The sequence below is a fragment of the Coffea arabica genome, chromosome 1e (assembly GCF_036785885.1).
Source record: "Coffea arabica cultivar ET-39 chromosome 1e, Coffea Arabica ET-39 HiFi, whole genome shotgun sequence".
Classification (NCBI taxonomy): Eukaryota; Viridiplantae; Streptophyta; class Magnoliopsida; order Gentianales; family Rubiaceae; genus Coffea; species Coffea arabica.
Genome location: NC_092311.1, coordinates 37032254 through 37058591, shown reverse-complemented (window position 1 = coordinate 37058591; position 26338 = coordinate 37032254). Strand labels below are relative to the sequence as shown.

Genomic DNA, 26338 nt, shown 5'->3' with positions numbered 1-26338 from the left:
AGAACAGCTAGACAAATGGATGGAAGTACATATACATATGACACAGCATTACATAATTCTTTATTATTTTTTGAAATAGATAGCATACACTGTACACAACCATATCCTATAACAGAAATATATATTAGAAGTTTTCCTTATCAAATGATATTAGGACTATCATTTATTTTACAGGCATATCATGGCATGATTCTTACTAGAACAGGATTAACATTCCTTAGAGAACATTTTTTACCATATAATACTTTTTTAACAAGCAATAAATTTAAAATAAATAAAGATAATAAATTTACAAGACTCTTAGGACTAGAAGAAACAGATAATTGTAAATGTGACATAAAAGGTAGCTGTAAGAATGATTCAACCCAGGAATATAGGGGGAAGAATCAGAAAACAAATTCTTTTGACAATATGGAGATGACTGGAGAAAGGCCTTTATATTCGTCACAAAGAATTCAAAACTGTTTAGAAGACAAAGAATTTGAAGACTATTTAGAGATAGAAAATTATGACACAATCGAAACTATTTTAAATAATGAAAAATTATATGATCTGTTAGAAACAGGACATAGAGATATAGACCAACTAATAAGTGAATTAGAAAAATTAGAAATTTTTGGAGAAAATCCAACTATTCATTGGGATAAGGACAAAACAGAATGTAAGTTAGATATTTTAAATCCAAATTTAAAAATTAGCACAGCAAAAATAGAAGCTAGTAATGATGATATAAAAGAATTCGAAATGCATATAGCTGATCTAAATAAGTTAAAAATAATTAGAAGAAGTACTAGTCCACACAGAAGTGCAGCATTTATAGTTAAAAAACATAGTAAAATAGTTAGGGGAAAAAGTAGAATGGTAATAAATTATAAAAGGTTAAATGACAATACTAAAGAAGATAGCTATGATATACCAGATAAAAATGAGTTAATAAATAGAATCCAATATAGATATATTTTTAGTAAATTTGATTGTAAGTCAGGATTTTGGCAGGTAAAAATGCATAAAGAAAGTATAGAATGGACAGCCTTTACATGTCCTTTAGGACACTATGAGTGGTTAGTAATGCCTTTTGAATTAAAAAATGCACCAGCCATATTTCAAAGAAAAATGGATAATATTTTTAATAAATATAAAGATTTTGTCATAGTATACATAGATGATATATTAGTATTTTCAAAAAACAAAGAAGAACATGTAAGCCATCTAAAATTAGTTTTCTCAGAATTTATTAAACACGGAATAATAATCAGTAATAAAAAAGCACAATTTTTTAGAAAAAATATAGAATTTTTAGGAACAGAAATAGGACAAGGAAAAATAAAATTACAACCACATATTTGTAAAAAGGTTTTAGAATTTCCAGATAAGATAGAAGAAACAAAGAAACTTCAACAATTCTTAGGATTATTAAATTATGCAAGACCTTTTATTAAAAATTTAAATAACCTAGTAGCACCATTGTATAATAAAACCTCTTTAAAAGGGCAAAAATTCTTTAATAAAGAAGACGTCAAACTAATACAAGAAATTAAACAAACAATAGGCAATTTACATGATCTAAAATTACCATTAGACACAGATTACTTGATAATAGAATGTGATGGCAGTAGTACCGGATGGGGAGCAGTTCTTTTTGCAAAACCAAACAAATATAGCGATAAGAACAATGAACAAATCTGTAGATACGCTAGTTGTAAATATAAGGAAAAAGGCAATAGAAGTAGTATAGATAATGAATTATTAGCAGTAAAATATAGTTTGGATAATTTTAAACTTTTTATAATCAACAAATCTGAAATAACTATTAGAACAGACTGTGAAGCAATAAAAAAGTTTTTTGATAAACATAATGAAAAAAGAAGTTCTACTAGAAGATGGTTAAATTTTGTAGATAGTATTATTGGTAATGGATATAAAGTAGTTTTCGAACACATTAAAGGTAAAGATAATAATTTAGCAGATTTTTTATCACGACTTTTTAACAATTCTTCTGATTTCTTAGCAGATGGCATATAACTTCCAGAAAGTCAAAATTGGCCAGTGGGAACTTACAAAGTACCCTAAAGGTACAAGTCTACATTTCCATAGCCAAGAGGAAGGTAATTTAGAAGACATCCAGCAGGATATCTTAAATAACCTCTGAAATAGCAGAAATAGCACTGATAAAGCTCGAAATCTTAATATCTTAGCATTTTATTTTAGTAATCTTCCAAAACAAAGTTTTTCATATTATGTAGTGGTAAAAGGAAAAATACCTGGAATCTATTCTAAATGGATTTCCGTTATAGAACAAATAAATCATTTTCATAATCCTTTATGGAAAGCATTTCATAGCATACATGAAACATTAGAATTTGCTAGGCATAATATAGGAACAACATTTTATGTAGATCCTAAGGCTAGCATGGACAACATGAGGCTCCAGTATATCAAAATACAGATGCCCCTAGTAGCAGTAGAAATTATCAATATGCATTAGAAAAAGATAACACAAATAGAATAGAATTTTGTAGACATTGTAAGAGCATGGAGCAAGCTATTAGAAGTTTAAATTTAAAGTGTAGAAATTTTGAAGAAGAAGATCTTTCTCAAAAAGAAAAGATAAAATCTTTAACTGAACAACTCAAAGAAATGTATAAGATCTCAGGCTCACAAGTAGATACTATTCTCTCACAAATTTCTGAGATTGGGGAGCTCAAAGGAAGGTTGTCTCATACAACATCTCAAATGGCCAGTTCTTCATCCGGCCCAATAAAACAGACAATTTTTATAAAAGAAAAGCCCATTTCAGAAAGACCATTTGAATTTCTTAAGCCCAGAATATCCTTTAAACCATATCACCTACTTAGTTTCCTCCCTTTACATATCCAAGAAATTATTAGCCAAACAGCCCAAGCCCAATATTATTCAAAATTAATGGCAGTCCAACAATACTTTTATGAAATAGCAAAAGACCCAATTAGAAATACAGCAGCCATTAGACTACATCCATCTTTTTTCATCGACCCAGAAAAACATTGCCCAAACAATCCAGAAGCCTGTGACCACCAGAAAATAAATAGCCATTGTATACATACACTCAGTTATTTTTTCCTCAGAGCAACTATTATCTTATCAAAATATTCATCCCCAAAGATACTAAGAGTAAATGGGGAAAGAGTTATTTTAACACCACAATTTCTTATGGATGCCGGATTCCTGGAAAAAATTATTGTTACAAATCCAGAAGATACTCATTGTCTTGGAACTCATCTCGGATACTTCATCAGAAAAATGTTAGACTATGGACAGTGGGCAACTGTACATATCAAATCCGCGCCAGCAGAATGGATAGGACTTTTTGATATAGAACCAGCGATACATAGAATGATGATTACAGTCAGCAATATACCACCAGCAAGGAGAACGACAGAAGAACTAGAGAAAATCAGCAGCAGTCTAGTGGAATGTCCATTAGAATTAAAAGAACAATTGATAAATGCTAAAATGATCCAATTAGCTTACAGACATTTCATAGATCAATGGAAAAATGGAATTAGATTAGTATATGAAAATAAGATACAAAAGATATATGTCCCATACAGGTTTAAGTTAGAAAAAGATTTCACTATAAGCACCAATTATCCAGAAGTTTTTAAAAAATATTTAGAAGGATATTATATGAGCACAGAAGCAAGGCATTTGGATATCGAAGCAGATGAAGAATATAATGATGATCATTATTGGGAAACAATGGGACCAGAAGAAATGAGCAACATCGAGAATATGATGGAAGGATAATTCTTCGGCAATCTTGTCAAAAGCTATAATGCATAGAACGGTCATAAATCCTTTATTGTATAGTGTGGCCAAATTAATTTTCTATGTATAGGATGGCCATAAAGCTTTTAGCTTTTTAGCTTTTATTAGCTGTCAGCCAGATTAAATAGTTAGGCAATATTGATTTGATGTCTTACGGATTTCAGTAGGTTTTAAGTCCGTAAAAGTTAACCTGTCATGTCCACGGACTTTGAGTCAAAAATTTTAAGTCCGCACAGTTTTTACAAGAAGTCTATAAAGGCATATGTCCCAAACCAATGTTGGGTACAATGCACTTACATCCTGTAAATTAAAGTATCCAATAAAAACTCCAATTTCATACGTTCTTTAGCAGTTTTTTTTTACAAGTCTTTAGCTCTCTCATATTGCTAGCATAAGACGAAAGAGAAATAAGAAAAGTAGAGATTTGGGCAGCCAACCCTAGATTAGATCCAAACAACCGGAAACTCTGAAAAAGATACCTTGTTTTTAGGATCCTAAAAGACCAAAAGACGGTGTAGTACCCATTAAAGCCTTTCAGTTACAAAGCAGGCGCTAGGGGAAGATCCGGTGAGGCAAAACTCCTAATCACAAGATTCCCATTTTCATAGCATCGGAAGGGAAATTTGGATTTAAAGCAAGGAAGGTAAAATCTCAGTTATCTTTCTTAAAGTATCTAGTAGTCATTTATTTCTTAAATTCCAGTTAATCATCCTGATATTTTATATGAATTTTGAACCGCCTTTTCAATTTACATCCACTCCAGAAAACGCATACAGATTAGTATTACAAACCCTCAGACAACCAGATACCTATTATTATTTTGATAGAATTTTAGAGAAAATTGAAACAACAGACCAGTGTTTAGCACATATACAAATAGAAGACGCTAGATTATCTAAAGTAGCACACCACCATCCCGCATCATTTCTAAAAAATTTAAGACAAGCAAAAATAGATTTACTTTGGCATAAATACTCTGAATTAAAATCAATAGAAAGACAAAAGTTAGAAGAACAAGAAAAATATAAAAATAAAAGGAATTTTTGTAATAAAGTTTGTAGTAGAAGTCCAACTTTATAGCTATTTATAGCTTTATAGCTAGTGTTTGGTGAAGTCCAACTTTGTAGCTTTTAATCACGTAGATCTTTATTTGGAGCCGTAGAAGTCCAACTTTATAGCTTTATAGCTATTTATAGCTTTGGAGCCGTAGAAGTCCAACTTTATAGCTTTATAGCTATTTATAGCTTTATAGCTAGTGTTTACTAGTGTTTATGTTTCTAGATCTATTTTTAATTTCTAAGTCGAAATATTCTAATTTTAATTTCTAATTTTTTAAAATTTTTGTGGTTTAGAATTGACTGAAAATATATTACTAAGATGTGGTTTGCTTTCTTTCTTTGTTACAGGTAATCTTTTAAATTGGTCCGTTATTTCTTCCAAATCTTTTTCAAACTTATCTATTTGTAGGACTCTGACCTTTTCTGTTATTGTATCTACTTTTTTATGTAAGGATATTAATAATGCTATTATAGAGTTATTTTGTTTAGGATATATTTTATCTGATGCACTAGCTCCTGAATAATCTGTTAATCCCAACGAGTCTTGATGATAATATTTTAATTCTTCTAATGTTTTCAGATAATCTAGATAAAAGACATAATGTGAAGGAAGTGGCTTATTACTATTACTACTCATATATTAACTTAAAATGATTTTTTCTATTTTATGTAATAGTACTTCTACTTGATTGTAAGATTGTTTTAATTCTATAGATTTTTGTCTTATCTCTTCTAATACTTCTTTAGTTATTTTTTCTGTATTAATTTTATGTTCTATTTTTAATTGTTTTAGTTCTTCTAAATATTTTATTCTTTTTATTATTTTATTATTTTGTTCCTTTAAGTAATCCTGATTTTCTACTAGCGTCTTTATTACTTTATTTTTATTCTTTATTGATTCTAAAAAATTTTCTATTATCCGAGAATTATTTTCTTTATGTTTCTCTAAAGACTCCCCTAAAGATATTACTAGGTCAATAAGGCTATTATAATTTTTATCTTCTTTGCTGTGTAAAATATGTTTATAGGTGTTTTGAAAATAACAAATATGCTTATGATTATCCAAAGTTATTATGTTTCTAGATCTATTTTTAATTTCTAAGTCTAAATATTCTAATTTTTTATCTATCTTTGATTTTAAGGAATCAGGCTCACCAAGAAGGCAAGCTCTGATACCAAACACTAGTAAACACTAGCTATAAAGCTATAAATAGCTATAAAGCTATAAAGTTGGACTTCTACGGCTCCAAAGCTATAAATAGCTATAAAGCTATAAAGTTGGACTTCTACGGCTCCAAATAAAGACCTACGTGATTAAAAGCTACAAAGTTGGACTTCACCAAACACTAGCTATAAAGCTATAAATAGCTATAAAGCTATAAAGTTGGACTTCTACTACAAACTTTATTACAAAAATTCCTTTTATTTTTATATTTTTCTTGTTCTTCTAACTTTTGTCTTTCTATTGATTTTAATTCAGAGTATTTATGCCAAAGTAAATCTATTTTTGCTTGTCTTAAATTTTTTAGAAATGATGCGGGATGGTGGTGTGCTACTTTAGATAATCTAGCGTCTTCTATTTGTATACCACTAGCGTATCTACAGATTTGTTCATTGTTCTTATCGCTATATTTGTTTGGTTTTGCAAAAAGAACTGCTCCCCATCCGGTACTACTGCCATCACATTCTATTATCAAGTAATCTGTGTCTAATGGTAATTTTAGATCATGTAAATTGTCTATTGTTTGTTTAATTTCTTGTATTAGTTTGACGTCTTCTTTATTAAAGAATTTTTGCCCTTTTAAAGAGGTTTTATTATACAATGGTGCTACTAGGTTATTTAAATTTTTAATAAAAGGTCTTGCATAATTTAATAATTCTAAGAATTGTTGAAGTTTCTTTGTTTCTTCTATCTTATCTGGAAATTCTAAAACCTTTTTACAAATATGTGGTTGTAATTTTATTTTTCCTTGTCCTATTTCTGTTCCTAAAAATTCTATATTTTTTCTAAAAAATTGTGCTTTTTTATTACTGATTATTATTCCGTGTTTAATAAATTCTGAGAAAACTAATTTTAGATGGCTTACATGTTCTTCTTTGTTTTTTGAAAATACTAATATATCATCTATGTATACTATGACAAAATCTTTATATTTATTAAAAATATTATCCATTTTTCTTTGAAATATGGCTGGTGCATTTTTTAACCCAAAAGGCATTACTAACCACTCATAGTGTCCTAAAGGACATGTAAAGGCTGTCCATTCTATACTTTTTTTATGCATTTTTACCTGCCAAAATCCTGACTTACAATCAAATTTACTAAAAATATATCTATATTGGATTCTATTTATTAACTCATTTTTATCTGGTATATCATAGCTATCTTCTTTAGTATTGTCATTTAACCTTTTATAATTTATTACCATTCTACTTTTTCCCCTAACTATTTCACTATGTTTTTTAACTATAAATGCTGCACTTCTGTGTGGACTAGTATTTCTTCTAATTATTTTTAACTTATTTAGATCAGCTATATGCATTTCGAATTCTTTTATATCATCATTACTAGCTTCTATTTTTGCTGTGCTAATTTTTAAATTTGGATTTAAAATATCTAACTTACATTCTGTTTTGTTCTTATCCCAATGAATAGTTGGATTTTCTCCAAAAATTTCTAATTTTTCTAATTCACTTATTAGTTGGTCTATATCTCTATGTCCTGTTTCTAACAGATCATATAATTTTTCATTATTTAAAATAGTTTCGATTGTGTCATAATTTTCTATCTCTAAATAGTCTTCAAATTCTTTGTCTTCTAAACAGTTTTGAATTCTTTGTGACGAATATAAAGGCCTTTCTCCAGTCATCTCCATATTGTCAAAAGAATTTGTTTTCTGATTCTTCCCCCTATATTCCTGGGTTGAATCATTCTTACAGCTACCTTTTATGTCACATTTACAATTATCTGTTTCTTCTAGTCCTAAGAGTCTTGTAAATTTATTATCTTTATTTATTTTAAATTTATTGCTTGTTAAAAAAGTATTATATGGTAAAAAATGTTCTCTAAGGAATGTTAATCCTGTTCTAGTAAGAATCATGCCATGATATGCCTGTAAAATAAATGATAGTCCTAATATCATTTGATAAGGAAAACTTCTAATATATATTTCTGTTACAGGATATGGTTGTGTACAGTGTATGCTATCTATTTCAAAAAATAATAAAGAATTATGTAATGCTGTGTCATATGTATATGTACTTCCATCCATTTGTCTAGCTGTTCTAATATGATATGCTTTTTCATAATATTTTTCTGGAATTAATTCTTGTTGGATTACTATATTACTAGCTCCTGTGTCTATTACTGCTAATAATTGTGTTTCAAAATCTCCTATTTTTATTCGAGTTTTTACTTCTATTGATGTTATATTTGATCTTCCTGCTTGTAATAATTCTAGATCATAATTATGTTTTATTTCTTCTATTTCTGGAAAGACTTCTAAATCTATGTTTTCAATAGATACTTCGCTTTCTATTGTTTTTCCCTTATTTAATTTTTCTATTTTTTGCTCTAAATGTTCAACCTTATTTTCTAAAATTCTTATCCTTCTTTCTAAATAATGTTCTAAAGGCAGATTTTCTTCAGGTTTTTCTTTTTTAATATTTTCTAATAAAACATATTCCTGTGTAAATTTGTCTAAACAGAATTTGCATCCTTCTATATAACATAACTGACATTGAAACCTTAATTCTATTGACGGATATTTATTACAGTTATAACATGGTTTACTATAATTTCCTTTCCTATGTTCCCATTTATGGATACACTCTACTTCAACTAGTTCTAAGTCTTCTAACATTTTAAAATCTTCTTTCATTTCTTCTAAATATATATTATCCATGATAGTTCTATCTTCTGATTTTTCTAAAATTTCATCTATAAAACTTGTGTCTTCTTGTTCTATAAAATCTGTTAAATTTAAGTCTTCAGATACTATACTATAAATACTTTCTGTCTCTAGTATATTATCATCTATTTCTATTAAATCTTCCGAAAATAATTCTATTAAGTGAGCTTCTCTATTAAAAGAGTTATGTTTTTGTGGACAATTTGTTGCTAAATGATTTGGTTGTTTACAAATAAAACAAGATAATCTATTTCCATAAGTTCTTTCTGGTCTATATCTTCTAACATGGTGTTCTTTTTTGAGAAATGGTTTTCTAACTTTGCTTTTCCTAAGATAATATTGTTTTCTAGGGTATCTTTTATAATTTTTATAAAGCTTTCTATATTTTCTTTTTTCTTTATCTTTTTCTCCATATTTTTGTGGTGTGTATATTTCTGAGCAAAAACTATATTCTCCTTTTAATTGTCTTTGTATTTTTATAAAAGTACATTCTTCCACTAGTCTATTGATTATAAATCTTACTGCCGTACTCACATTTTTTAATGTTGGTTCCATGGGCGTTGCTTTGTATAAAGTATATATTTTCTTTCCTAAGTCGTCTGGTAATTTTGCAAATAATTTTTCTATAATTCCTTCATCATAAAAACATCCTGCTAAACAACTATAATATAAAAAGTCTTGTAAAAAAGGTTTAATATATTTCCAGTTTCTAATTGATAATTGTTCTAGTTTTCTTACCGATTCTATCTGTGTCATTACTCCTCCTCTATTTGGACTTGTTGCTAATAGAATTTCTTCTACTCGATTAACAAAATTCATTGGATTGACCCCATGTGCCTGATCTTGTTGTAACCTATCTGGAAATTTTTGCTTAAATGCTTCCCATGCTGCTCTTGCTACTCCTCCTAAAAATGTTTCTAAATATGTATACATCTCTATTACGTTATGATCGAATCCTTTTTGTATATAATTTCTTATTACTCTAGCTTTCCAGCTTCCTATTACATCTTCTATCATTTGTGGATCGTAAGATGTTAACATTAAAGTTTTTCCTTCATCTACTGAATGCTCTTTTATTTCTAATTCTAATGGTCTTCTTTTTCCCCTAGAACTATATTTTTCCTCTGGTTCTCTATATTCATTATAGACTATTCTGGGTGGTTGTCCTGGTTCATATGTTCTAACATTTCCTGTTTGACTAGTATCAGTCTGCATATCTGTTGACCTGTTACTACTTTCACCACTTTGTTGTTGTTGGTCCATTAATTCTCTATATGACATTATGCTGGCTACTTCTAAATTCTCTTCTTCAGAATTTTCTTCTTCTTTAATTCTAATATTTCCTACGTTATCACAGTATAATACTTCGTTTAATGCTATTTGTCCATTTGCTTCTAATTTTCTTTCTAAATCAAATAGTTCTTTCTCTGTTAAGTCCATTTTTAATTCTTTTGGATAAAGAATCCTATGATTTATTTCTATTAATTCTTCTTCTAATAAATTTATTTCGATAAGATCTGATTCTATGTCAGATTTGTCTATTTCTTCATTATCTGTTCCTAAAGCTGTTGGTTCATAATTGAAAAATCTAAGGCTTGTTCTTCCTTGACTATTTTTATATATTATACTATCTTTTGGTACCATTGGATTATTTTCTTCTATAAATTTACTAATCTCCCATTCTTCTCCTGCCAAGTTTTCTGAACTTACTTCTATTGGTTTTATTAATTTTATTCCTTTACTTGCCATAGCCTCTACTATTGGCTTTATTTCTACCTTATATCTGGTCTTACTACTATTTGTTAATCTTCCTATAAATCCGATACTTATTGTTAAATTATCTCCTTGAAAATTTTCATATCCTTTAGTTTGTATTCCTATTTCTAAATTTTTTATATCTTCTAAGGTTATCATAAAATCTGGGCTGCAATAAAATATTCCTCCGTTCTAATTCATATCTACTTCTATACTGGCTATTAATGCATCTTCTACTTTTTTATGTCTCTTGTCTAATACTGCTAATAATACTTTTTTTCCCAATCCTTTCCTTGTTAGTCCTTTAATTCCTATAACTATTAATCCTATATGCATATATGTATACTGTCTTCTAATTTGGTTTATGCTTTGTTGTGTTATCATTCTAACATTTACGGGGTTACTTAATGCGCTCACTGGTTCTTCTCTGCTTTGTCTAAATAATCCTGTATTACTTCTAAGAAATCCTACTGAGTACAAGGTTCTTGGGTTTAATAAGCTTATTTCATTATTCCTGTATATTTCCAAGTCTCTATCTACGTCTATTGCTTCTTCTAAATGCATGCTCCTACTCCTTCTTAATTGTCTGCCTATATTTAATACACTAGTTCCTACTTGTGTGTTTTCGTTGACTGTTCTACTAGGTCCTGAAAATGATGTTCTACTAGCCATCTTTTAAAATTTTTGTGGTTTAGGATTGACTGAAAATATATTACTAAGATGTGGTTTGCTTTCTTTCTTTGTTACAGGTAATCTTTTAAATTGGTCCGTTATTTCTTCCAAATCTTTTTCAAACTTATCTATTTGTAGGACTCTGACCTTTTCTGTTATTGTATCTACTTTTTTATGTAAGGATATTAATAATGCTATTATAGAGTTATTTTGTTTAGGATATATTTTATCTGATGCACTAGCTCCTGAATAATCTGTTAATCCCAACGAGTCTTGATGATAATATTTTAATTCTTCTAATGTTTTCAGATAATCTGGATAAAAGACATAATGTGAAGGAAGTGGCTTATTACTATTACTACTCATATATTAACTTAAAATGATTTTTCTATTTTATGTAATAGTACTTCTACTTGATTGTAAGATTGTTTTAATTCTATAGATTTTTGTCTTATCTCTTCTAATACTTCTTTAGTTATTTTTTCTGTATTAATTTTATGTTCTATTTTTAATTGTTTTAGTTCTTCTAAATATTTTATTCTTTTTATTATTTTATTATTTTGTTCCTTTAAGTAATCCTGATTTTCTACTAGCGTCTTTATTACTTTATTTTTATTCTTTATTGATTCTAAAAAATTTTCTATTATCCGAGAATTATTTTCTTTATGTTTCTCTAAAGACTCCCCTAAAGATATTACTAGGTCAATAAGGCTATTATAATTTTTATCTTCTTTGCTGTGTAAAATATGTTTATAGGTGTTTTGAAAATAACAAATATGCTTATGATTATCCAAAGTTATTATGTTTCTAGATCTATTTTTAATTTCTAAGTCTAAATATTCTAATTTTTTATCTATCTTTGATTTTAAGGAATCAGGCTCACCAAGAAGGCAAGCTCTGATACCAAACACTAGTAAACACTAGCTATAAAGCTATAAATAGCTATAAAGCTATAAAGTTGGACTTCTACGGCTCCAAAGCTATAAATAGCTATAAAGCTATAAAGTTGGACTTCTACGGCTCCAAATAAAGACCTACGTGATTAAAAGCTACAAAGTTGGACTTCACCAAACACTAGCTATAAAGCTATAAATAGCTATAAAGCTATAAAGTTGGACTTCTACTACAAACTTTATTACAAAAATTCCTTTTATTTATAAATATTATTTTCTTTATGTTTCTCTAAAGACTCCCCTAAAGATATTACTAGATCAATAAGGCTATTATAATTTTTATCTTCTTTGCTGTGTAAAATATGTTTATAGGTGTTTTGAAAATAACAAATATGCTTATGATTATCCAAAGTTATTATGTTTCTAGATCTATTTTTAATTTCTAAGTCTAAATATTCTAATTATAAATTAATATTAATATAAATATGTAATTATACATTTATATAAATATTATATATTATATATTTAATAAATATAATACATATTATATATATTACACATTTATGTATATATATTTATGTATATTTATACACAATTATATTATGTATTATGTATAACATAACACATTTATACATAATATTAACACACAATATTAATTATACATTTATACATAATACTAATACATTTATACATTTATATTAATTATATTAATACATTTATACATAATATTATATATTTATATATTTATAATATATTAATTTATATATTTATATAATATTCATTTATAATAATATACAATTATTACATTTGTAAATATATTTATATTATGTATTATATATAATATAATACATTTATATATTTTTATATAACTATATAAATATATTTATTTATAAATGTATTATAAATGCATAAATATATATAAATATTTAAACAATAAAAATTATAAATTATAAACAATATTAATTATACATTTATACATAATATTAATACATTTATACATTTATATTAATTATATTAATACAGTTATACATAATCATCATATATATTTATAAATTTTAATTTATACATTTATATAATATTCATTTATAATATATACATTTATATTAATTATACATTTATACATTTATAAATATATGTATATTATGTATTATATATAATATAATACATTTATATATTTTTATATAAATATATAAATATATTTATTTATAAATATTTATAAATGTATTATATATGCATAAATGCATATAAATATTTAAACAATAAAAATTATAAATTATAAACAATATTAATTATACATTTATACATAATATTAATACATTTATACATTTATACATAATCATCATATACATTTATAAATTATAATATATTCATTTATATAATATTCATTTATAATTTATACATTTATATTAATTATACATTTATACATTTATAAATAGATTTATATTACGTATTATATATAATATAATACATTTATATATTTTTATATAAATATATAAATATATTTATTTCTAAATATTTATAAATGTATTATAAATGCATAAATGTTTAAGAATATAAAAATTATAAATTATAAATTATAAAATACTCAAAAATATGTTTTAAAAATACCTCTAAAAATAATCCAAAAAATGTCTACAGTAACATTTCAAAAACTTCTACAAAAAAGTTTTCACCTTACAAAAACTTCTACAAAATTTTTTCAAAAACTTCTACAGTGCACTACTGTAAAGTTTTAGACAAACTCCCAAAAAACTCAGGTTCCAAACAGGCCCCAAGATAGCAACACATTAATTCAAGACCATAAGTTGCTCCAACTCTAATAACAGTTCACGAGATTATTCATAAATTTCTTACTATCGTATGTAAAGTTGATGGGCTGAGAATGAAAACATGCCAAAGAAATACGGGGGAATTATTCAAAGAAAACCAAACAAAGACGAAAGCCATAGATCGGTACAGGTTGACGAGCACTTAATATGGAAAAGGCGGTGACACTTTCCTACTAACTAACCAACTGAGTGATACTTCTCAGCTACGTTTTCAGAACCGGACCGGATAGTGACTCTGCCGATGTCAGGGGTCAGGGATCAATGGGTTCGACCGGGGGTCGATAGGGGTCGAACCGGATGACGTCATAAATAAAAATTATTTAAAAATTAAAATATTATATATATAATATCTAATAATATATTGATATTAATAAAGGTATATTCATATATATTTGATGTTTCAAATATATTTAACAAGAAAATACAAAGAAATTAGAACAATCAAGTAGCAATTTATATTATTTAATAAATATTAACAAGTTTAGAATTAAAATTATGAATTTAATTGAAAAATAACATTAAATTTTAGGACAATATTTATAAAGTATCAAATATTTGAGGTATATGAATAAGTTTTAACAATCTAGGGGGTCAAAACATAATATTTAAAAGTTTAAATTTTTTTTAAAAAAATTACTGTTGAACCGGAAAAATCGATTTTTTTCCGATCAAACCCGATTTTTGACCGGCTTTGACCGAGTTTTAAATTCCCGATTTTTTAATGACTTGAACCGGCTACCTGGCCGGTTCTCGGTTCGACCGGTTCGACCGGCCGGTCCGGTCCGAGTTTTAAAACAGAGCTTCTCAGGGGCAGGCCGTCCCATTCAGATATCTAACTTAACTTTAAGTGGGCAGTGGATGCAGTAGTAGGCTGAGAAAATTGGGAGGTAAAAAACATAGAGATTATTGAGAGTTTTCCCAGAGATGTGACTCTCACTAGTGAAAGGTCACACATGCAAGGGGGCAACATTTTTGAGAGGCCACGAGCAAGGTTATTAATGGGATGGGATGTTCCTTGCTGGCTTTGCCTGTGTGGATCATGAGACTTGATAGCTTCATAATTTTTAATTTTTCACTCGGTCCCATATACCTCCCTTCCCTACTTGAAAAGCACCATATATAGCCACAACATACCTGGGGTTAAACCCTAAATTCAGGCTTAGTTTTCCATTCTTTGATATAAGCATGCGGCACTATGCCACAAAAAAATTTTGTTTTGGATGGTGTATTATTTGTTAAAAAAATTATTTGTCGCATCATAGTAGCATTTTTTTTAATGATTTTTTAAATCTTTCCGTCTGCCCTTTTATGCTACTACGTACTACACTACGTCATATCCTAAAAAGTGCTGCAGTATTATCCAAAAAGAACCAGTATATGAAAAAAAAGAAAAAAAAAACTGGAATCCCACTAAAACTTCCCTCCGATGAGAAAAAAAAAGCTATAGTGAAGAATGAATAGGCCATCTCTAATCCGATTGGTACATATCTTTGTCGGTTTAAGTCTTAATCATCCATATCTATAGTGAAGAATCTTTCTAATGCAAGGTTAATTCGATTCTACCAACATATTATCTAGTTGGCTGGCTAGCAGGGCTCTTTATACTTTATAGTGGCCAATTTCGTAATGTCCATTGACAAAAAAAAAAAAAAAAAATCTTTTTTTTTTTTTCAAAACCTATCAATATGGCTGGAATCATTAAAGCTTCAAATTTAGGCCGTGGACCCCATCCAGCAAAGTCCAGCAGAAAGGAGAAAGAAGGAAAGAAAATTGAAGAAAGCAACAGAGATCTTGCAAAGTTCACAAATGATCGAAGTGTCGTCACGATCATGCCGCTGAATTTTCCTTCGGAGAGTAAAGGAATAATCTCAATACAACAATTGTAAGAAAGTGACAAGAGGAGTTCAAAATGCTCATCCAAAAATTTTCAAAAAAAAAATTACGGTAATCTTAAATGGGGCCCATTGGGTAAACTACAGATTGGTGTGCAAATTGAATAGGGAGGCCCAACTTATGCGATGTTTGATAAGCAATGCGCCCTTGTCCCGCGGTTTTGAAACAGAGCACATGAACCTGGAAAATTGATTGGTCCCCCGCCCAAATGTGCTTTTTATCTTATACTGTAAAGGCCCGTGGGCTATTCCATGTTTAATGTTTGGGTGGAGGCCTCCCCGTAAACGAAGGGCGCATTGGCCCAGAAATGATTGTTGTTTGATTAGCACATGGCCGCTATTCTAAGAAAGGAGCTTTTTTTTTTTTTTTTTTTTTTTTTTTTGGGGTTGTCAAGAAAACCTTTAGATACAGGGATTGACGTGTCACATCATCCATGATCTGGCATCTTACATCCTCATTGTTGTGAGCATTTTGCAGCCCATCATGCTCTTGATAGCTTGCGCAAGTGGTCCAAAATCCAATGTTTGCCTTGGAGGAATGTTTGGATGAGCATTACGACTGTGACTGTCAATATAATATTCGGATTTCATGAGTCCAATTTTGGTAAATACAACCTTGGCTTTCAAGCCTTTTAAGTTTGAATCCAAATTATAAGTTTCAAATTCAACTCACAATTTAATACGAGTTTTGGGTCCAAATCGGATTCAATCCATGTTTAATATTTATTAATTATTATAAATTTATAGACAAACTATTAATACTTTATGTTATAATATGTGTATATGCATACATACATATATATATATATATAAACCAAAGTGTTTTTTAATTATACATGTAGTTATTATATATGTAGGGTTATTATATATGTAGGATGTATGTATGCAACGTATATGGGTCGAGTCTTAATTGGATCTGTTCGTAGCAAAACTCAGGCTCGACACATTTCATTCGTACTCAATATTGAGATTCAAATTTTGCTTCGCCCTCTTAAACATATGATTCCTCGGTTTTTTTTTTTTTTTTGCTGATCAGACTCGGGCTAATCCAGCCCATGGACAGTCGCTGACTGTGATCCATCCAAATTCTAGCTCAATGTGAAACTACAGCCACATGATTTTTGATATACATTCCTGAAGGGGAAAGAAACTGGTAATATGTCAAGCCATTGAACCTATTGACAAAAGGTTATCACTTCTCGACCTCCAATTCTAGCTCTTCTGTGGCCCATCTCTCGCCATTTTTTTTTTTTTGGTACAAGGGCGGGCCAGTGGCCCCTGATTTCTTATTCTGAATGTGTTGTTACTGACGGGTTTTGTTTCCAATGTTCTTTCCCTTCCCAGTCGCAAGTTTCTTTGCACGTTTAAAAAAGGACAAAAAACCTTGCAAACATCATGCATTAACAGTTGGAGGTATGATGCATAAATAGCCTTGCATCCGGCCGGTCTGATGAAACACCAAAACCGATTTCGTGGGTGACCATTGATTGATCAATGCCAAGAGGACCAAAGAACATGGCAACAACAATTTTCAATAATAATAATTCATTAGGCCGATTTCGTGGCATTTCCATCATTCATTTTTACATCCTTGTGATTTAGATCCAGGCTAAATGATTACAACATACGTCAAATTTTCCTAATTTAGAACCCCAAATCCCACTAAACATTACAGAAACACAACCCAACTACCCAATTCAACACACCGACTGCAATCAACCCAAAGCCATGGATTGATCCCTGAAATGCAAATACATTTTTATATGGTCCTCCTAATCATCAGACACACTCTTCTGGTTTCACTTCACACTTGTGCCAGAAACTGTCTTGGACGAACAAGCGACTCCATGGTCAACTGAACCAACAAATAACTGTGAGGCAAATGAGCCACTTTTCCTCGCCTTCCCGGGAAAGTCTCTGCCTACATTACCCTTCAACGAGAGATTCTTTTTAATCCGACTCCGAGTAAGTGACAACATGGTACTGCGGGAAGGTGCATGCAAAGCACCTTCAACACAATCTCCTGCCTGTGCGCAACCCCATGGCCTTGATGGTCCATCTTCGCAGAAAGGCCTAAGCCTAGGGAAGAACTTAGAAAAGACCCGCTGATCTGGAGAATTCTCCTCTTCAACTTTGGCACAGATTGGGCAAGGGGGGTCATTTTTGTTGGCCTTTGGGGTGGTTTGCTCCAAGCATTCAGCATGGAATACATGGCAGCATGAAAGAACCCCAGCAACAGGCATGTCTCCGCTTCTCACAATACGTCGAGAACTCCAAGGAGATCTCTGTGAAAGAAGCCTCTCACACAATCCACATTTGAAACTATCTGATGGATTACAATATCTACTTGAAAAATCAGCTTCAAATGGCTCAGAAACATCAGTGAGATCGACACTACCACTAGCACTGCTCAAGCGATGTTTTTCTCTTCGAGGAGTAACAGCATCAAATTCCAAATACCCAGCAGCATTGCTGTCAGTAGCTTCTCTTCTAGGTGTGTCAGATGGAAGGGTCAATGGGTGAACAGGTTTTGACATAAAGCAACGGTGACTTGAAAAATTACGATGAGAGTGATGTGTCTTGGCCACAGACTCGTAATCACTACTGTCCGACCTGGATGAAGTTGAGCCACCACTATCCCTTGCAGCTGATGTGCCCTGCAAAAGTAAGTATAATTAAGTTGAACTTCAGGCAGTACTACTCAGCTAAGCATGGGAAAGGAAAATCATAACTTACTTCCATAGCAGGGGAAAAGGATAAGGGCCTTGAGACTGCATCAAACAAGAGAAGGATAGTATCAGCAATTTAAAATTTCCATTCATAGTAGTTCACTTAATATGAACAATTGTTTATGCATACAACCAATGACAGTAAAGCAACCCCAATGATAGACCACATAAGATATTGACAAACGATTTCACAAAACTGAAAATGTTTAAAGCGAACCCAAGACAGATGAAACCATAAAGGTTAGTTCCATATTGATGACTATCTCTATGGTAATGTGTTCTAATGAAAATCAAACTCATGTACTAGTGATGCTTCAACAAAATTTTCAAGAGCCAGATGCAGTCATGCTGAACAAGCAAAAAGTATATATCACCCCATAATGCACAATCTAATCCTGATGGCCCTACAAAAGCAAATCCTTTTGTAACTTACTTGGGTCATAGGAAAATTACAACTTAGATATGCTAATACCATTCTCAACAGATATAAAATATATAATTCTTCCAGAGGGAAAGGGAAGTTACATGAACAATAAAATTACTCAGGATTGACAGGAAACTCAGAACCGTATTGCACTGTAGGGCAAACATAAGCAGCCTCCTATGACGATGACTCACTAATCTCACAGTACCAGTGCACGTGCTTAATGTTTCTTTTAAGCAACAAAACATCTATCAAAAGGCAGCAACAGCTAATATCTGTATTAATGTAAGCTTAGACAGAAGCTACAAATGTGACATTGAGCTTTTCCCATACAATACCAGTAGTTGGCTGAATATCAATAGTATCGGTACGTACTCGTTTCAAATAAAAACAAACGTAAAACAACTTTTTATCATCTACAAGCAAATATAATTTTCTTTTGTAGATTAAAATACAGGAAATTCTGATAAATAAGCCCTTAAAAAAGAAGAAAGTCCTAAGGCACATAATTAGCAATAAAAACAAGATGAAAATGTGAACTAGCCAGGATACCAAACCAAGAGTGCCTATAGAAGCATCCACCATGACGCTCTTTCATCACAGGTCTCACTCAAGCTGTGCACCCATAAGGTTATGGACCAATCTGTACCCAGCCAACCAGGTCAATAATCAATTACAGCTAATGACATCACCAAGCTATCAAATCTATGTTCAACAATTTTCTTGTCCTGGCAATTTAATTGAAAAACTTAATTTAAAGCATCTTGTTACTTAGCTTCCCATCATCAGCCCCACAAGTGACCTCAAGAAAAGAGTATGATATAAGGGCAATGTATACCAGGGAAGAAGGGAAAAGATAAATATGCATTTCCATGCGTTCATGTCTGAGTGTTGTGAGAGAGGGAGGAGGGGTGGGAGTTCATGTTGAGGTCATGAACTGTAGGGATCTCAATCCTGAAATCATGGGTAACCCCTCAACACAAAAATAGGGACAGTTGAGAATAGCATTGTAGCAACATCCTTGTTTGCTTCAATTTTGATGGGTCATGTTTATAGCTGACTTATAAGATGATTGATGCATTATATTAGATGACTGGACATGATTGAAGGTGCAGGAAACTCAGAACCGTATTGCACTGTAGGGCAAACATAAGCAGCCTCCTATGACGATGACTCACTAATCTCACAGTACCAGTGCACGTGCTTAATGTGTCTTTTAAGCAACAAAACATCTATCAAAAGGCAGCAACAGCTAATATCTGTATTAATGTAAGCTTAGACAGAAGCTACAAATGTGACATTGAGCTTTTCCCATACAATACCAGTAGTTGGCTGAATATCAATAGTATCGGTACGTACTCGTTTCAAATAAAAACAAACGTAAAACAACTTTTTATCATCTACAAGCAAATATAATTTTCTTTTGTAGATTAAAATACAGGAAATTCTGATAAATAAGCCCTTAAAAAAGAAGAAAGTCCTAAGGCACATAATTAGCAATAAAAACAAGATGAAAATGTGAACTAGCCAGGATACCAAACCAAGAGTGCCTATAGAAGCATCCACCATGACGCTCTGTCATCACAGGTCTCACTCAAGCTGTGCACCCATAAGGTTATGGACCAATCTGTACCCAGCCAACCAGGTCAATAATCAATTACAGCTAATGACATCACCAAGCTATCAAATCTATGTTCAACAATTTTCTTGTCCTGGCAATTTAATTGAAAAACTTAATTTAAAGCATCTTGTTACTTAGCTTCCCATCAACAGCCCCACAAGTGACCTCAAGAAAAGAGTATGATATAAGGGCAATGTATACCAGGGAAGAAGGGAAAAGATAAATATGCATTTCCATGCGTTCATGTCTGAGTGTTGTGAGAGAGGGAGGAGGGGTGGGAGTTCATGTTGAGGTCATGAACTGTAGGGATCTCAATCCTGAAATCATGGGTAACCCCTCAACACAAAAATAGGGACAGTTGAGAATAGCATTGTAGCAACATCCTTGTTTGCTTCAATTTTAATGGGTCATGTTTATAGCTGACTTATAAGATGATTGATGCATTATATTAGATGACTGGACATGATTGAAGGTGCAGGAAACTCAGAACCGTATTGCACTGTAGGGCAAACATAAGCAGCCTCCTATGACGATGACTCACTAATCTCACAGTACCAGTGCACGTGCTTAATGTGTCTTTTAAGCAACAAAACATCTATCAAAAGGCAGCAACAGCTAATAACTGTATTAATGTAAGCTTAGACAGAAGCTACAAATGTGACATTGAGCTTTTCCCATACAATACCAGTAGTTGGCTGAATATCAATAGTATCGGTACGTACTCGTTTCAAATAAAAACAAACGTAAAACAACTTTTTATCATCTACAAGCAAATATAATTTTCTTTTGTAGATTAAAATACAGGAAATTCTGATAAATAAGCCCTTAAAAAAGAAGAAAGTCCTAAGGCACATAATTAGCAATAAAAACAAGATGAAAATGTGAACTAGCCAGGATACCAAACCAAGAGTGCCTATAGAAGCATCCACCATGACGCTCTGTCATCACAGGTCTCACTCAAGCTGTGCACCCATAAGGTTATGGACCAATCTGTACCCAGCCAACCAGGTCAATAATCAATTACAGCTAATGACATCACCAAGCTATCAAATCTATGTTCAACAATTTTCTTGTCCTGGCAATTTAATTGAAAAACTTAATTTAAAGCATCTTGTTACTTAGCTTCCCATCAACAGCCCCACAAGTGACCTCAAGAAAAGAGTATGATATAAGGGCAATGTATACCAGGGAAGAAGGGAAAAGATAAATATGCATTTCCATGCGTTCATGTCTGAGTGTTGTGAGAGAGGGAGGAGGGGTGGGAGTTCATGTTGAGGTCATGAACTGTAGGGATCTCAATCCTGAAATCATGGGTAACCCCTCAACACAAAAATAGGGACAGTTGAGAATAGCATTGTAGCAACATCCTTGTTTGCTTCAATTTTAATGGGTCATGTTTATAGCTGACTTATAAGATGATTGATGCATTATATTAGATGACTGGACATGATTGAAGGTGCATTTACTTTTGAACCTAACCTGGAAACATGAAGATCAAGTGTAATGGTGTTTGGAGGCAGGCTTAGTTAACAACAAGCAGGCACAAGCCTGTACTATGACACCATACAAGAATCAATTTTGGGCAAAAATCATTTGGATTCCAGCAGAGAACCTGCCAAATTGGAGCTACAAGTTTACAAGCTCCCCCTTTAATGATCAGCCCATCAACAAATCTACACCTGCCACGATGTTATTTTGGACAAAGAAAGCATGGATCCTTATTATAAAAGGGAGCAAAACCATACCCCATTGCAGCTACTTTTCTTATCACGCGAATGTTCATATACAGAAAAACAAACAAAATTATTCTACTATAGATGGTTTTACATAAAATTGTAAAGGTCATATGCATACTTGTATCAAAGTAATTAAAAGCAATTGGATTGGATACTTAATTATCATGCTTCCTTATCAATAAAGAGCAGTAGTTATATCAAAGAAGCAAGCACAACTTTGGGGGAGGGGGGCCACAGGATCAAATCTGAATAGACAAAAGAAAACAACTTGGAACAAATAGCAAGAAACAGAAGTAATACTGCAAGTGACGATATTGTGAACCCTTCAAAGCTAAAAGCATGTTACTATTGAGGGCAAACTCAATCCGTGGAAATGGACACAAAACGTGAAAGTTATTGACAAACCTCTTCTCGAAGTGTTATAATCATCAACACTGATTTCTTGTATTGTTGGAGGAGTCCATTGCCGCACTGGGGAAATGTCAGAGGGACTACTATAATACGGGCCACCACCATCATTTGCCATATATGGATGATTGGCCACATGATTGCCTCTCAACCAGCTCCTACTTTCTCTACTATTTGAGGATGCTGAAGACCCAAACAGTTGAATCCCGTCATGGGAGCCAAATGACAGTGCTTCAGATTGGAAACGGAAGTCCCATCTCGGCGGTGGCGGTGAATAACTTGAGTTTGTACGCCAGTAAGGTTCATGTGGCCCCACAGACCACTCCCTGCTAGCAGCAGTAGATCCATGTGGCCTTGCAGCCACACAACACAGGGACCCCGTTTTAGCTATCTTTCAGAAAACCCACCAGAAATCAGAAATCCCTCCTGCTAGCTGTCAGAACTCTTTCTAAAGCTCAAAGCTAGCCTATCAAACACTAATCCTTTGTCCTTGTGAGATTGGAAATCTCTGAATGCTTCAAATATGTTTACGACACATAAAACTTGCAAAATAGGGATAAAATCTTCATGTCACTGTTTGAAACAATGAACCCATGCCTAAAGAACTTTGGAAACAATAGATATCTTAAACCCTGATTAACTTGTCACCGATGGAAAAAACAAGGGATAATTGTAGAAACCTCCTGAGATTTCTGACATTTGCACTGACCTCCCCTCTAGGTTTAGAAATTGCATTCACCTCCCCTGAACAGTAACAATTTATTGCAGAAACCTCCCTGACAGCTTTTGTAGAAGTGAGATAAGAAATTTCTTCCAATTTTGCCCTCTTCTTGCTTGACAATTATTATTTGCTTGACAATTGCTTAACTAATTATCTAATTAGTTAATAGTTAAACTAATTAACTATTAACTAATTATCTGATTAATTATTAACTAATTAACTAATTAATTAATTTCTATTTATCTAATTAACTAATTAACTAAAGCTATTGTCTATCCGAAACTAACAAACTATTTGCATGTTAAACTAATTAACTAATTAACTGCTTAACTAATTAACTAATTAATTAACTAACTAATTAACAAACTATTTGCTTGTTAAACTATATGCAGTACGCATTACCTATTTAAAGTATCGACTCTTTATCGGTATTTTACTTTCAAATATTTAATTTATGATAAAAACATCAATGTTTATAAGTAAAATTCAACAAGTGTTACAGTAATATTCTTACGAAAATGGAGGAGCATAGGGTCACAAATTAAATGTTTGAAAGTAAGAATATTGATATTTTTTGTAACACTTTTTGAATTTTACTTACAAACATTGATATTTTTATCATAAATTAAATGTTTGAAAGTAAAATACCTATCAAGAGCCGATACTTTAAATAGGTAATGCATACTGTATATAGTTTAACATGCAAATAGTTTGTTAATTAGTTAGTTAATTAATTAGTTAATTAGTTAAGCAGTTAATTAGTTAATTAGTTAATTAGTTTAACATGCAAATAGTTTGTTAGTTTCGGACAGACAATAGCTTTAGTTAATTAGTTAATTAGATAAATAGAAATTAGTTAATTAGTTAATTAATTAATTAGATAATTAGTTAGTTAATTAGTTAAGTAGTTAATTAGTTAATTAGTTTTACATGTAAATAGTTTGTTAGTTTCGGATAGACAACAGCTTTAGTTAATTAGTTAATTAGATAAACAAAAATTAGTTAATTAGTTAATTAATTAATTAGATAATTAGTTAGTTAATTAATTAAGTAGTTAATTAGTTAATTAGTTTAACATGCAAATAGTTTGTTAGTTTCGAACAAACAACAACTTTAGTTAATTAGTTAATTAGTTAAACAGCTAATTAGTTAATTAGTTTAACATGCAAATAGTTTGTTAGTTTCGGATAGACAACAACTTTAGTTAATTAGTTAATTAGATAAACAAAAATTAGTTAATTAGTTAATTAATTAATTAGATAATTAGGTAGTTAATTAGTTAAGCCGCTAATTAGTTAATTAGTTTAACATGCAAATAGTTTATTAGTTTCGGACAGACAACAGCTTTAGTTAATTAGTTAATTAGATAAATAGAGATTAGTTAATTAGATAAATAGAAATTAGTTAATTAGTTAATTAGTTAATTAGTTAATAGTTAATTAGATAATTAGTTAATAGTTAATTAGTTTAATTATGCAGAAATAGTTTGATTAGTTAATAACTATTAACAATTAGATAATTAGATAATTAGTTAATAGTTAATTAGATAATTAGTTATTAATTAATTAGATTATTAGTTATTTAGTTAATTAGTTAAACTATGCAGAAATAGTTAATTTAGTGTAATTTTTATTAACAAATGTTTTGTTGGGTTTGATGAAAGTACTAATCACATTCATTTGGTAAAATTAAATCATGTCAGGGGTACTTTAGTAAGTTGACCCACTTTTGCCTATTAAATTGCCTCCAACTTTTGATAGGGGAGGTCAGTGCTATTTCAAAATTGATAGGGGAGGTCAATGCTATTACTATAAAAGTCAGGAGAGGTTTTTGCAATTATCCCAAAAAACAATGCAATCCTCTGCAGAGTGTTTCTCTCACCAACAAGATAAACAATAACCAAGACAGCTAAAATATTCTTCTTATGCGCCAACCTTTCCCTTGAAGAGTGGATAAGCCTGGTTTAAATTCAACACGACGTGAGTTAAGAAAAATTTATGGCAAAGACCTACAATTCAAACCGAAAGCCTGAAATGACATTTACCAGAAGATCAATGTCACAAAATCACAAAGAAAAGTATAGGGATAATTACAGAAACCTCCCCTAACTTTTATGACCTCCCCTATCAATTTTGAAATAACACTGACCTCCCCTATCAAAAGTTGGAGGCAATTTAATAGGCAAAAGTGGATCAATTTACTAAAGTACCCCTGACATGATTTAATTTTACCAAATGAATGTGATTAGTACTTTCATCAAACCCAACAAAACATTTGTTAATAAAAATTACACTAAATTAACTATTTCTGCATAGTTTAACTAATTAACTAAATAACTAATAATCTAATTAATTAATAACTAATTATCTAATTAACTATTAACTAATTAACTAATTATCTAATTGTTAATAGTTATTAACTAATCAAACTATTTCTGCATAATTAAACTAATTAACTATTAACTAATTATCTAATTAATTAATTAACTAATTAACTAATTAACTAATTTCTTTTTATCTAATTAACTAATCTCTATTTATCTGATTAACTAATTAACTAATTATCTAATTAACTAATTAACTAAAGCCGTTGTCTGTCCGAAACTAATAAACTATTTGCATGTTAACTAATTAACTAATTAGCTGCTTAACTAATTAACTACCTAATTATCTAATTAATTAATTAACTAATTAACTAATTTTTGTTTATCTAATTAACTAATTAACTAAAGTTGTTGTCTATCCAAAACTAACAAACTATTTGCATGTTAAACTAATTAACTAATTAACTGCTTAACTAATTAACTAATTAACTAAAGCTGTTGTTTGTCCGAAACTAACAAACTATTTGCATGTTAAACTAATTAACTACTTAACTAATTA

At 30.6% G+C, this 26338-nt stretch overlaps 1 protein-coding gene and 1 pseudogene across 2 annotated transcripts; one reads left to right on the top strand and one right to left on the bottom strand.

The window, feature by feature from the left end:
• Positions 1 to 26338, top strand: part of LOC113702884 (ubiquitin-conjugating enzyme E2 20-like) — a 198893-nt pseudogene that overhangs the window by 78841 nt on the left and 93714 nt on the right.
• On the bottom strand, positions 17346 to 23332 carry LOC113702916 (uncharacterized). Of its 2 annotated transcripts, none has more exons than XM_072055185.1 (3): positions 22733 to 23332; positions 18554 to 21581; positions 17346 to 18474 (listed from the first exon to the last, which is right to left on the bottom strand). In XM_072055185.1, exons 2-3 carry the CDS (start codon positions 18557 to 18559, stop codon positions 17617 to 17619), a joined length of 864 nt encoding a protein of 287 aa, XP_071911286.1. In that variant the 5' UTR covers positions 18560 to 21581; positions 22733 to 23332; the 3' UTR covers positions 17346 to 17616. The 2 variants fall into 2 exon arrangements, with proteins under 2 accessions (XP_071911286.1, XP_027079901.1); XM_027224100.2 differs by having other exon boundaries at positions 18554 to 18588; positions 22733 to 23329.